General features: G+C 39.5%; 2 protein-coding genes across 5 annotated transcripts in view; one reads left to right on the plus strand and one right to left on the minus strand.

Moving 5' to 3' along the window:
* Nucleotides 1-3,004, minus strand: part of pomk (protein O-mannose kinase) — a 14,631-nt gene extending 11,627 nt beyond the window's left edge. The window contains exon 1 of the mRNA XM_085167646.1: nucleotides 2,875-3,004. The gene's annotated coding sequence lies outside the window, so the exon portion shown is untranslated. The remainder of the gene's footprint in view (nucleotides 1-2,874) is intronic.
* Nucleotides 3,005-3,144: 140 nt separating this feature from the next.
* pam (peptidylglycine alpha-amidating monooxygenase) overlaps nucleotides 3,145-13,877 on the plus strand; it is a 54,191-nt gene continuing 43,458 nt past the window's right edge. The window contains exons 1-3 of one of the 4 annotated variants that reach the window (XM_085167596.1): nucleotides 3,145-3,249; nucleotides 10,483-10,663; nucleotides 10,850-10,970. In XM_085167596.1, the coding sequence (XP_085023722.1) occupies nucleotides 10,569-10,663; nucleotides 10,850-10,970 (216 nt within the window). In that variant the 5' untranslated portion in view covers nucleotides 3,145-3,249; nucleotides 10,483-10,568. The other 3 variants (XM_085167599.1, XM_085167598.1, XM_085167597.1) reach the window with 3 other exon arrangements.

A 13,877-nucleotide genomic window follows, 5' to 3' on the forward strand; every position in this document is an offset into this window, starting at 1 on the left:
ATTCAGTGTACGAGCATTTAAAAGGCTGAAGAAGCTTCTTGAACAAGAAGTAAAACATCTTCAAGAAACTTAAAGAAGTCTGGTCGCTTTTCTTTCCAAGCTTCTTAGATTACCATGAACCTACGCAGACATAAATGCTTGTTAAAACGCAAATTGTTAGGAGCATGAAATTATCCAAAAGGTACTGCTATGCTAAAGCATAAGAGCATAAGAGTTCCATTCAATGGAACCAACACCAGCTCCTGAAAACAACCCTGCACTCTCTTTGCACCCATCTATCTGCTGTTAGTGAAGCAGGGCAGTTTGAGGAAGACGGTACATTGCAGTCTGATAAAATTAGCATAAAACCACACAATGACATTGCTTATTAAACAACAAAACCAAGCAACTAGGTAGCATAGCATATAGAAAGTCACTTATATGACGAGGAATGGTTTACTTTGCATTTATCAGTTCTAATGAAACAGACAAACACACAAGACAATTCAACTGCTGTATATAGTAGGAGAAATAATTTATTCATACCCTGCCAAATTTTTAAGTCTGGTCACTTGTCAACCCTGTATTGCAGATTGACATACTGCAGTTTGCAACATACTGTAGAGTACAATGACTTTATATATTTCAATGAGTTATGTATAAGTAAGTAATTCTTAGAAATGTAATCTTTGTTTTGTTACGCTTATAGAGAAAATGCTCATTATACTGACTATGAAAAGCAGCTGAACATGCTGAAACACTAAAATTACAGTTCCTTAGCCGAATAGGCCCAATAACAGTGTGTTAAAACACTAAAACTTGTTCAATGACATGACATACATAATAGGCATAAAAATAGGCATTTAAAGGTTAGAGAAGGGGGAACTAATTATTTGAGTCTCTTCTGAGCAACAAAAGGCTATAAATTTTTATGGTAGATTAATTTCCATTGAGCAGTGGAAGCCAGAATTCTGGCTCCCGCAGACTTATTCTGACCTCAACCTCCATTCCCACCTCTCCATCTCCATAGACAAAGAGCTGTCAAAGGACGTCAAGGACAAGGTTGTAGACCTGCACAAGGCTGGAAAGGGCTACAAAATCCCCCAAAAAGCTTGGTAACAACTGCTAGCGAGATTGTTTGGAAATGGAAAAAAAGAAAAGAAAATGACCTCGGACTTCGGAACTAGTCTCCTGCAGAAGGGCTAAAATCTGCAATGGGCATTCTGTTATACCCTGAGCATGCTTTGGTTTCTGCTAGTACCATGTGGTTTTTACCAGTGGACAAGAGCGTTCCCTGTGCCTTTGGGACAGGTGACTGTCATTTGTGCTTCTTTGCCTACATTGGCCCACCGGGAGACTTAATGCTTACATTGGCAATGACGGTGATACCGGGAGGGGCGTTATTTGGAGAAACAGCCCGTCTGACCTGAACCCAAGTGTCTTATTATTCAACCTTTGTACAATTCACAATTTGTGAAATGCCTCTGTGTTCCTTTGGATAAGCTGGAAACCTAAACAAAGACTGTTTAGGTTTCTGCTCACACATCGGTCCCGGAAAAGCAGAAGAAAATGGATGGATAAATGGGTGGATTGACCATTCTGAACCATTACATTGTACCCTAGGAAAGCTAATTTTATTTGTTCATTCCTGCAAATAAAATATATCTTTAGTGAAGTATTTTCGCACTATTTTTCTATACCACTGGAATCCTAAATACTTAATAAAAACAAAGAAAATAATGCATTATTTTACTTGGTAAACCAAGAACAACTAATTTAGTCATAAACTTATTGTAGACTATGGTATGTTGACAAACAAGGACTAACATATGGGGAGATTTCAAACCCTGCAGATTTATGGACATAACAAATTTTAATAAATGGTTGGTATATGACCACTATACCACTATAGAGTGTATACAGTTGTCAGATCTATTATATTTTTATAAATTAATAATAGTAATAAAAAACAAGTAAGAGATATGGATGAAGAATGAAAGGGGACTCAAAGAGAGAGATACTGAATCTGCACCATGTCAACCGTTGACCTGTGTGGATGTTTGAAAACTAATTCTAAAACAGATTAATGCATGTAAAAATGGCATGTTTTTAAAATGTATCTGAACATGTTTGAACCAGAATCCAAAGAGGAGGAAATAGGTGGCATGAACAGTTACAGCTATAAAGATGAGTAAGACTAGAAAAGCATTACATTAACAGCAGTCCACTACATATACTAACAAAAAACTGTGCTCTCTGGACTTATTGGGGGATTTAAAAGTGAAATTTTAAAAACTTTTAAAAACAAGCTATCTTATCTTATTTTGCCAAGTTGTAAGGGGTGTATTTGGAAAAAGGTTTTAAAATGTTGACCTAAAATTTGTACTCTCGGGAAATGCTAAATGTGCCAAGTTTAAGTGTCTAAAATCAAACAAACAAACAAACAAACAAACAAACAAAACAAAAAAACCCTAAGACTAAAACTGTTTCTTTACTTGCAGAGGAAACAAACATTTTTGGTAAACACGGTTTAAGTTAAAGTATTTAAAAATGGACACGAGAACTATCATGCTTAAAGTATAATAATAAATCCACACTAAAGATCCCCATGTAATTAAATACCACAGATGGCGGCAGGCATAAAATAGTGGCTTTTGGGCATGCGTAAGACTTTGACTACGTGCATTTCAGCGCGTGATATTCTTCGCACGGTTTTAAAATGGAACAAATGTAAAATAATTTCATGTTAAGTTATATTACAACAATGAGATACAGCTAAATGGTGTCAGGCAGAGCAATCTTACGTTTAGCTAATGTAGAGCAATAACACAAGGAAGCCCACAAAGAGGTGATGAAGCATATCTATTAATTAGCGTTATTTATGAAGATGCCTACCGTAACTAGGGTTCACATGGTGTTATGACTCAGGAGGCACTTTTTGAGGATAGCAACATGTCTGCTACCCCCTCCACCATCAACCGTATCAAGAAAAAAACTTCCTTTCAGATTTCCAGAATAAAAGCACAGTAGTTCACCGAACTAAAAACGACTTACCCAAAATATTCCGTTTTTATTCCCCATATTCAAGTTTCAGGGGTTGCAATAACTACACTGTGATGAAGCCTTTCTGAGTCTATATGAAAATAATAAATAATGAAATGTCGGCTTTTATTCTGAAAAGTGAAAGTGTGGACGCCACTGCTTAGGCTCAAGGAAGCATAGGTTATTACAGTAACAGGCGAGTGGAAGACGCTGAGTGGCAGCGTGCAGGTATCTTTTCACTTTCAAAATTCATATCTTCAGAATCTTTAATCAAGCTCTATAGTACTTTTGCTATTGTAGTGAAACTGATAACCTGACAAAAAACGAACCAGCTTAACAGATGGCGGGCGTTAGCTTATGTGGAAAACCGATATGAAAGTTGCCTTTTTAGTAACCTGATAAGGTAGACTAAGTTGTAGGAAACCCCTAGCTACATTTTTCTTTAGATTTCGCTTGCTTAGATATAAGGTCATGTATATGTATCGATTCGCTAAATCGATGCATTTTCCCTTTCTAGCTTCCGGTCTATGTCCAGGCGTGACATATGTTTAGTCGTCACGCCAGTGCTATTTTTGCATTATTAAAAACAAACGCTCAATCAATCAATCACTCGAATAAATAAATTCTCACGTAATAGCTACACGCTTGTCGTTATAAGCACCGACCAGCTGTCATGTCATAAAATGTATGAACGTGTCTACCCTTATATTGCAATGATTTTTTTTTGTTTTTTAAAAGATGCTTAATGTTAGTATGTACGTAATAGTATACATGTGAAGATGTTCAGTAAGCCTTGCATTGTTTTTGACGTGTGGGAATAGCCCTGTTTCCATAGTTTCCTCCGTCTCCTGGGTTCTGATGTCAACAGAGCTTCCCCTTCTCACTCCTCCTCTGTTAAAGCCACCCTACTCTGTTATCTGTTAACAGATGATGAGTCACCAAGCAAGCAAAGCATCTCGGTTATTTTTCTTTCGCCATTAATAAGCATTCTCTGGGTTTCAAGTATGTTTCAAGTAGAGGAGAAAAGCAGTTGTTGTTGTTTGGATTTTGCCATAATGATGTTATCATCACATTTACGTCTTTGAGTATTTGAAAAGAAAAAATTGAAAAGACTGTTTTACAGACTGCTACAAGCTTCATTCAGATAGCATTTTTTACTATTTCTTAAGGACATGACTTTCAAATACTGTTCAGATACTGCTTTCTCTGAAAATCCCCGAAAGGCCTTCAGAAAGCATTTAGAACTATAGCTCTAGATAAATTGCAAGAGAGTCTGACACACACATAAACTTGCCTAAAGGTTTTCCTGATCCACTTCCAGCATATTCTTTTGGCATGTTGAATTTTAAGGCAAATTTGAGACAATATGTGCGTTTTGTCTCAATTAACAGTTATATTTTCATTTTCACTTACTGTATTAACACAATAGACCTAAAATCACACAAAACAAAAAATCTCAGTAGGAAAAATATTTTTTTTACAATGAAAACAGAATTAAAATGCAGAAAATGTCTCAAGCTTTTTTTGTATAACTATTTATAAAATAATAATCATAATCATGTGTTATAATAAGATGCCACACAATTCATTTGTGCCACTCCAAAACTTAGTTCCTGTCCACAATAAGACAGACAATATCTATGTCGTCCCCTCAGCCTCTCTGGGAAAGTCTGTTCCAGGGTGCTGGAAAGTAGGGTGCATCTGTTTGTCGAATCTCAGATACAGGAGGAGCAATGTGGTTTTTGTCCTGGTCGTGGAACACTGGACCAGGTTATTATCCTCTCACGGATACTTGAGGGTGCCTGTGGAAGGTGCTCCAGGAGTATGGGGTGTTTGGCCCATTGCTATGGGCCATTCAATCCTTATACAACCGTTGCATAGCCGGCAGTAAGTTGCCGGCTATGCCAGGGGTTCCCTGGTTCCCTTTTTTCACCAATTCTGTTCACAATTTTTATGGACAGAATTTCTAGCCTAGAGGCGTAGCGGAAGGCTTTCACTTGGTCTCAGAATCTCATCTCAGCTTTGCGCGGAGGATGTGGTTCTTTTGGCTTCATTGGGTGATGGCGTCCAGCTTGCACTGGAATATTTCACAACTCATTGTGAAGCGGTGGGAATGAGAATCAGCACCTCCAAAACTGAGTCCATGGTCCTTAGCTGGAAAAGGATGGAGGGCCCACTCCGGGTCAGAGGAGTATAAGTATCTCTGGGTTTTGTATGTGGGTGATAGGAGAAGAGAGCGGGAGATCGACAGACGGATTGGTGCTGTGGGTGCAGTGATGTGAACCCTGTACCAGTCCGTTGTGGTGAAGAGAGAGCTGTGGGTAGTGACCGAAAGAACGAGATTGCGGACACAAGCGGCAAAAATGAGCTTCCTCCGAAGGGTTGCTGGCCTCTCCCTTAGAGAAAGGGTGAGAGGTTCAGCCATCCGGAAGGGTCTCAGAGTAAAGCCGCTGCTCCTCCACATGAAAAAGAGCCAGTTGAGGTGGTTTGGGCATCTGACAAAGATGCCTCCTGAGGTGCCTCTTGGGTAAAGTGTTCTGGGCATGTCCCACCAGAAGGAGGCCCCAGGGCAGACCCAGGACACGCTGGAGAGATTATATCTCGGCTGGTTTTGGAACGCCTTGGTGTTCCTTCAGACAAGCTGGAGGAGGTGGCTGCTTAGGCTGCTGCCCCCGCGACCAGGCCCCGGAAAAGCAAAAGAAGATGGATGGATGTTAGGGCTGCCACGATTAGTCGATTAGTCGACTAGTCACGATTACGTCGACTATCAAAATCGTCGATGACTAATTTAATAGTCGACGCGTCGTTTGAAGCTTTGTAAGATCCCAAAAGACGCAGGAATAAGTAGTAGTATTTAAGAGTGTAATAACGGACTGAAACAGAAGATGGCAGCACTGCATGTACAAGGATGCCAGCTGCTGTTAAACCCCGAAGAAGAAGAAGCAGTGTCCGGTATCGTAGCTCGATACCGGACACCATAGCTCAAGTCTCGATAGAGCCGGTGAGAACACCGGACTCCCGGCAAATTGTTTTCAAGCCCACTGCTGTCTTTTGCTACTCAGGTTAAACATGATATATGAGTCACTTAGATAACTTAAAAATGTTATTGTTTGGTCTTTTTCAGTATTTTATTTGTTCCTGAGTAAATCGGTTTGGCTGAGATTAAAGTTATAGTTTTTACACAGCTGAATACACGTCAAGCAGACAACTGATTATCAGAAGTGTGAGATGGTCGAGAATATACTCCTGTATCCTGTTATATTTTAGATAGCAAGGAGCAGACAGCTGAGTTTATTAAACTCCACCAAAACAATTACAAATTTCATTAAAATTTAATAAACTATCATCTTGGCTTTTTTTTTAGTTAGCACATACCTTAACCTTAAGCCCCATTTTTGAGCTTCCTGCTCAAAAATGTAATGCCCAAATTTAATTGATTATTTCTCTGCAATTACAAACTCTGTCCTTACAATCCTGGTATAAAAAATATAGCTAACACTTGTGAGATTTCATCAGAGGTGTAAATATTGAAGCAGATATTACTGTGTCACAGTTACTGAGACTGGAACACAGAAAAAGTAAGTATATTTTATCCTCGCCTAATTTTTTATTTTATTTTTAGCATATAACCCTTTTAAAAATATGTCTCAGATCACATTTGGTTCCAGGATTTTAGTAACCAACATATAAACATCATCTGTGCAAAGATTTATGTTTCTAAAGTGAAACAGTGAAAAATTACAGCCCTGTCAATACATGAATATCCAGACGTTGTACAAAAATGTCCAATTTTGGTTGAATTTTTTTGGTATTAAAGAGCAGAAATTAATACATTTTTATTAACAGGCCTAAAAATACTTTTTTTTTAAAATATATTTTTGAAGAATTAACCACACATTTACATGGTGATGGCCCTTTTCTGCAGTGCGCATGAAGCGTTTAATTGGTCTCTGGCCCTTTAAACTCCGAGGGGCTGTAACTTTGGTTTCTTTTGGTCAATTTGCATGATTGACACCTCTTTTTAATCGTTTTAGCCAATAGAATCAAAGTAACGATGCCACGTTCACGTCACTTCAACCAATCAGACGTTACAATGCCAAAATCCACGTGGGCCCAAATTTGCTGCATGTGGCGTCTGTCCAGTCACGTGTCTGTAGGTGGGTCTAAAATGAAGGTTGTTGACGGAAAACGGCTCTGATGCAGCTAGGTAGGCATGGTAACCTCTGATAATCACGTGGCTACCGGCGAAAATAACGGAGGAAATTGGGACGGTAAGCCAATCTCTGTCTTAGCGCATTTGCGCCACTATGTGTTTTTGTGGTCTTCTTTTGCGGCTCATTCAGTGAATTTTGGTCTGATCGTGGTGAAACTTGGTGTGTGGAGTTAGTGATAGCTCTGGAAGCTAACCAGCCTATCTTTAGCCAATTACATGAAGGCTGGAAAATTTCCGGTTCGATTTTGTTTGTTTAGCGGTCTTCTGCACATTTACGTAACTGCTCTTTTAATCATGGCTTGTTTTCGATGTGTTTGGTGGTTGTAGAAATGGTTTATATGACATTTTAGCTGAGATTCAGAGGTTTCTGTGGATACCAAACATGTCTGGACTTATCATTATTATTATTATTTCTCACCCCGTGTTATAACCGATTAAATGTGATCTCCTCCTTTTTGCCCCCGGTACCGGGAGCGTGGGGCTTAAAGTTGTAAGCTAATAATAGTTATATAAGAGCAGATGCATGCTGGTGCAATAAGCTGTACGTTGTACATCCAATGGATGTTGAAAAGGCTCTGGAGGTCCCTGTAAGCACGTAAACCTGTGACACAAAAATCACCAAACTCGGACCACCACAGACTGTTTTCCATCGTGGTGATGAATAAAATGCTGGGCTAGCATGTAAAAGGGCATTTATTCCCTTCAAGGACCTGAAGCTCCATAAAGCACTCCTCCATTAGCCAAACCCATCTGTTCTCCGACATGACATTGGCCAATCAGATGAAATGAAGAAAAATAGGGTCAAAATTCGTAGTTGTAATTTGAAACTTGAGTGCAGTTTCACACGTATTTTTTGGCTAACTCCACACACAAATTCTTTTTACACATACAAATCTTTTTTACGCACACACAAATTCTTTTTACACATACACATCTTTATTACCCACACACAAATTCTTTTTACACATACACATCTTTATTACGCACACACAAATTATTTTTACACATACAAATCCTGATTTACAAGTACAAAATATTTATGACCACAATTTGAGCCCATAGTTTTAAGTCTGCACTTCTGACTTGATGAGAGTGCGTCTTGTGCTATGTCATCTAAAATCTGTCATTTTATTTTGACACATGGCATGCCCATCAACTCTTTTGGGTTAAATATTCAAACAGGTCTTGAAAATGGAACAATATAGCAATTTGGTTACAGTTGCAGTATTCATTTTAGCAGTCAAAATGCCAATCGCCTGATCCCTGCTTGTCTGTGGCAGTCAAGGTATTAGGGATAGGGTTTGGACTCAGGGGTTAGGGCTTTATATTGGACTATTGATCACACCATGTGGACATAACAACTTTGCCCTGCTAGTCTGCTCACCTGAAATGAACTACTTTTTAATTGCTGTTAATTGTTTTGCTGCATTTGTTGTATGTATGAATAATACTAATAAATTAGTACTTGTGTTGGACCAATGAGGCTATGAGTTAAGCAAGACATTTTGAGGAAGTCAGTGCATTTCAAACTGATGACATGAAAATACCACAATGACACTGGTTCTTAATAAAAAAAAACAAAAAAAAACAAACAGGGGCGTGGGGGAGCATTTTAGTTTATCACTTTTGTGGTGATGATTGCATTATTTAGCTTGGAACTTTTGTTAGAGCTCATCAAACAACGTGAGGCAGCACACCCTCATGTTACAAAATCAACCATTATGTCCACAAGACCGTTAGATGTCATATGTGACTTAGAGTGATTTCCCCGATTCAAATTGATTTTAGTTCTTAAATAATGCAATATCGATTCAATAAATCCTGAATTGATTAAATGATCAAAAATATATATGAAATAAACATATATATATATATATACATATACATTTATGGAGTGCATAAAATGTCATAGTTTCAATAAAGTGACAGTGAAGTGGTCAGTGTTCAGCAGTCTGATGCCCTGATGGAAAAAGCTGTCCCTCAATCTGCTGGTTCCGGACCAGATAGACCAGTACCTCCTGCCTGACGGAAGTAGTTGAACGGTGACTGTGACTGGGGTGACCTGAGTCTTTGATAACCCTTCCCGCTTTCCTCAGGCTGTAGATGTCCTGGAGGGAGGGAAGCTCCCCTCATATAATCATTTCGGAACCCCGCACCGCTCTCTGAAGAGCTTTGCGGTTGTAGGCAGTGCTGTTGCCATACCAAGTAGTGATGCATCCAGCGAGGATGGTCTTAATGGCACTGCGGTGGAAGGTCTTGAGGATGGGGGGGCCCATGCCGAATCTGTTCAGTCTCCTGAGAAAGAATAGGCGCTGCTGTGTCTACTTCACTATTTTGTTTCTGTGAACTGACAATGTGAGATCCTCCGCCAGATGTACACCTGGGAAACTAAAGCTGCTCACTCACAGCAGCACCATTGATGGTACAGGGGAAATTTGCTTCTCTACACCTTCAGAAGTCCACTATCATCTCTTTTGTCTTTGTGACGTTAAGGATGAGATGATTCTCTTCGCACCTTGTAAGCTGCCTCATCACCTTTGGTGATAAGAGCCATCACTGTTGTGTTGTCCACAAAACCTGAAACAATGAAATTGGAGCTGCTAGTGGCCGTGCAGTTGTGGTGTAGAGTGAGTACAGGAGAGGGCCCAGTACACACCCCTGTGGAGCACCAGTTTTCATTATGACTGGGGATAAGGTGATGCTGCCCAGTCTGACCACCTGGTGTCTGTCAGACAGGAAGTTAAGGATCCAGCTGCAGAGAGAGCTGCTCAATCCTAGATCCTGCAGTTTCCTGTCCACCCTTTAGGGAACGATGGTATCCTTACTGGATAATAATTAACACACTCTATGAATGGAAAGAGTTGTAGATGTTGTAGTTGTAGATGAATCTGAAACCAATTTGGGCCAGCTGAAAAATTCCATTACGATTTAAATTCTAAGACTAGTATAGAAAGTGAATTCCCATCAATTTCCATCTCTACATCTATTCAAAAACAACCTTGACCTTTTCAGTAACGTGAAATGTTGTGATTTCTGTAATATCATGATATTTTATCTCGCATTAAACTTTACTCCCCTTAGCTTTAATATTATATCAAACTCACCAGGTAGATGTGTCAATTAAACAGTGTTTACTGTCTAATGGACACATTTCGTTAACAAAATAATTATATATTGCTGCCTTATTGGGTTCTATATCTGTCACTTTTGCATTTAGCATGTTTTTGTTTTTTGTTTTTGTTCTCCAGGTTTCTGCTCCAGGATTTTTGTTTGACAGTGACAGCATCTATTTTTACATTTTCAGCATAGAGACATTACACTGATAATCACTGGAATGATGGGAGTTCCTGCATCCTGTGTGGTGGTGCTAACATTCATTCTTTACAGCCACAGTTTGAAAATACAAAGTACTCTGCATGTGTCTAAAAGGTAAGAATATACATATTGTTTTATTTTTTGTCTAGCTACAGCCTTACTGGCCTAAAGCAACTTTAATTATAAAAACACAAAAATGTATGGATTGGTATATGATATGGTATGCTGGTTCTTGTTTTGATGTGTTTTTGGTGTAATTGAACATGTTATTAATAATTGATTGTGTCTGTATTACTGAAGTTCTCAGGAAAATGTTCTGAATCCCAGTAAATGTGTATCCAGGACTAATCAGCAGCAGATAATAGCAAATCCATACAACTTCTCTGTGGATCTTCGCATGCCTGGTGTTATCCCAACTGGGGTAAGTCTGTTTCCACTCAATGTTGGTGTGTGTCTATCAGTAGGGCTGTGCGATATGACCAAAATCTCATATCCCAATATAAAACATCTATCGTCCCGATAACGATATAAATCACAAAAATGTAACATTTTCTGTGAATCTCGGGCAGCTCAACTTGCGTGAAGTGTTTCCAGCTGGGCGTCGAGTACCTGGAGTCTAATGTTTTAACCGATACATGAAAATATACCTTCTCAAACATAAGTTGTAACGGCTGCCGTTTTCTTTGTGAGTATTTATTACACGGCGTGCTGCGGGGAAAAGCCTGTTCTAACATTTGACTCTAAGGTTTATTTTTTAGCATCTGACGGCTCTTTTTTGCGTCTCATCTGTAAACACTCTTCATACTCTTTCACATGATTCAATTTATTTTGAAAAGTCTCAACAGGATCTTGAGCTTTATTGTGAAAGGTTTATGTGGAAAATAAACAAGCGGACATGCGGTGGTTTTACCGTCTTTGTTGCTAACAGGTGCTTGTCCGTCCGTAGTGTGGTTATATTAAATATAAGAGAAAGAAAGAACTTTAAGAAATTAATATAGCCACTACCAGTGACCATCAAAACGATGAAAAAATATTGCCGTAAACAGTTATTTTGTGACACCATGAAGCAAACGATAGCGTAAAATGAAACGATAGATGTTTTTATATCGTCATCCGATATATATTGTTATATCAAACAGCCCTATCTATCAGTTGTTTGTTTCAGAAGTTTATGCGCACTTATCAAGGGTATGAATGGTAATTTGGGGCTTATAATTAGTTCTTTGACCTGTTCTTTTAAGTAAAGTAGAATGATTGTATAGCTTATATATTTAATGACTTTAAAATAAAAGAATTTAGTGCACAAGTTTAATTTTTAAAACATTATTTTTCTTTGTCCACACATATAATACATGCAGGCTCAAATATATTTACAGTGGGGCAAAAAAGTATTTAGTCAGCCACCGATTGTGCAAGTTCCCCCACTTAAAATGATGACAGAGGTCAGTAATTTGCACCAGAGGTACACTTCAACTGTGAGAGACAGAATGTGAAAAAAAAATCCATGAATTCACATGGTAGGATTTGTAAAGAATTTATTCGTAAATCAGGGTGGAAAATAAGTATTTGGTCACCTCAAACAAGGAAAATCCCTGGCTCTCACAGACCTGTAACGTCTTCTGTAAGAAGCTTTTCTGTCCCCCACTCGTTACCTGTATGAATGGCACCTGTTTGACCTCATCATCTGTATAAAAGACACCTGTCCACAGCCTCAACCAGTCAGACTCCAAACTCCGCCATGGCCAAGACCAAAGAGCTTTCGAAGGACACCAGGAAAAGAATTGTAGACCTGCACCAGACTGGGAAGAGTGAATCTACAATAGGCAAGCAGCTTGGTGTGAAAAAATCAACTGTGGGAGCAATCATCAGAAAATGGAAGACATACAAGACCACTGATAATCTCCCTCGATCTGGGGCTACACGCAAGATCTCATCCCGTGGGGTCAAAATGATCATGAGAACGGTGAGCAAAGATCCCAGAACCACACGGGGGGACCTGGTGAATGACCTGCAGAGAGCTGGGACCAAAGTAACAAAGGTCACCATCAGTAACACACTACAACGGCAGGGAATCAAATCCCGCAGTGCCAGACGTGTTCCGCTGCTGAAGCCAGTGCATGTCCAGGCCCGTCTGAAGATTGCCAGAGAGCACATGGATGATACAGCAGAGGATTGGGAGAATGTCATGTGGTCAGATGAAACCAAAGTAGAACTTTTTGGTATAAACTCAACTCGTCGTGTTTGGAGGAAGAAGAATACTGAGTTGCATCCAAAGAACACCATACCTACTGTGAAGCATGGGGGTGGAAACATCATGCTATGGGGCTGTTTTTCTGCCAAGGGGACAGGACGACTGATCCGTGTTAAGGACAGAATGAATGGGGCCAAGTATCGTGAGATTTTGAGCCAAAACCTCCTTCCATCAGTGAGAACTTTGAAGATGAAACGAGGCTGGGTCTTCCAACATGACAATGATCCAAAACACACCGCCCGGGCAACAAAGGAGTGGCTCCGTAAGAAGCATTTGAAAGTCCTGGAGTGGCCTAGCCAGTCTCCAGACCTCAACCCCATAGAAAATCTGTGGCGGGAGTTGAAAGTCCGTGTTGCTCGGCGACAGCCCCAAAACATCACTGCTCTTGAGAAGATCTGCATGGAGGAATGGGCCAAAATACCAGCTACTGTGTGTGCAAACCTGGTAAAGACCTATAGTAAACGTTTGACCTCTGTTATTGCCAACAAAGGTTATGTTACAAAGTATTGAGTTGTATTTTTGTTATTGACCAAATACTTATTTTCCACCCTGATTTACGAATAAATTCTTTACAAATCCTACCATGTGAATTCATGGATTTTTTTTTCACATTCTGTCTCTCACAGTTGAAGTGTACCTCTGGTGCAAATTACTGACCTCTGTCATCATTTTAAGTGGGGGAACTTGCACAATCGGTGGCTGACTAAATACTTTTTTGCCCCACTGTATATATATGCCCAGTAATATTCAGTGTCCTTAAACAAGTTGTACATTAACCAAATACTTTTGGTAGCCATTAACAAGTTTCTGGCACAACTCTGGATGCATACATGATCACCTTTCTGCTTTTCTGACCTTTGCCAGCGCCATCTTACCGTTCCGACCATACACAAACATCACACGGGGAAGACAGGTCAGAGAGGTATAACAATGGAAAATGCACAACACGAGGAAAGACGAGGATGAAAAATAACTCCCCCCAGACTGAGCTCCAACAGGGAGATCAGTTTGAGAACAGAAAAAAAAAACGTCTCAGCACTAGGGCTGCCACAAGCAATTATTTTGATAGTCGACTAG

Source organism: Neolamprologus multifasciatus, chromosome 7 (genome assembly GCF_963576455.1).
Source record: "Neolamprologus multifasciatus chromosome 7, fNeoMul1.2, whole genome shotgun sequence".
NCBI lineage: Eukaryota > Metazoa > Chordata > Actinopteri > Cichliformes > Cichlidae > Neolamprologus > Neolamprologus multifasciatus.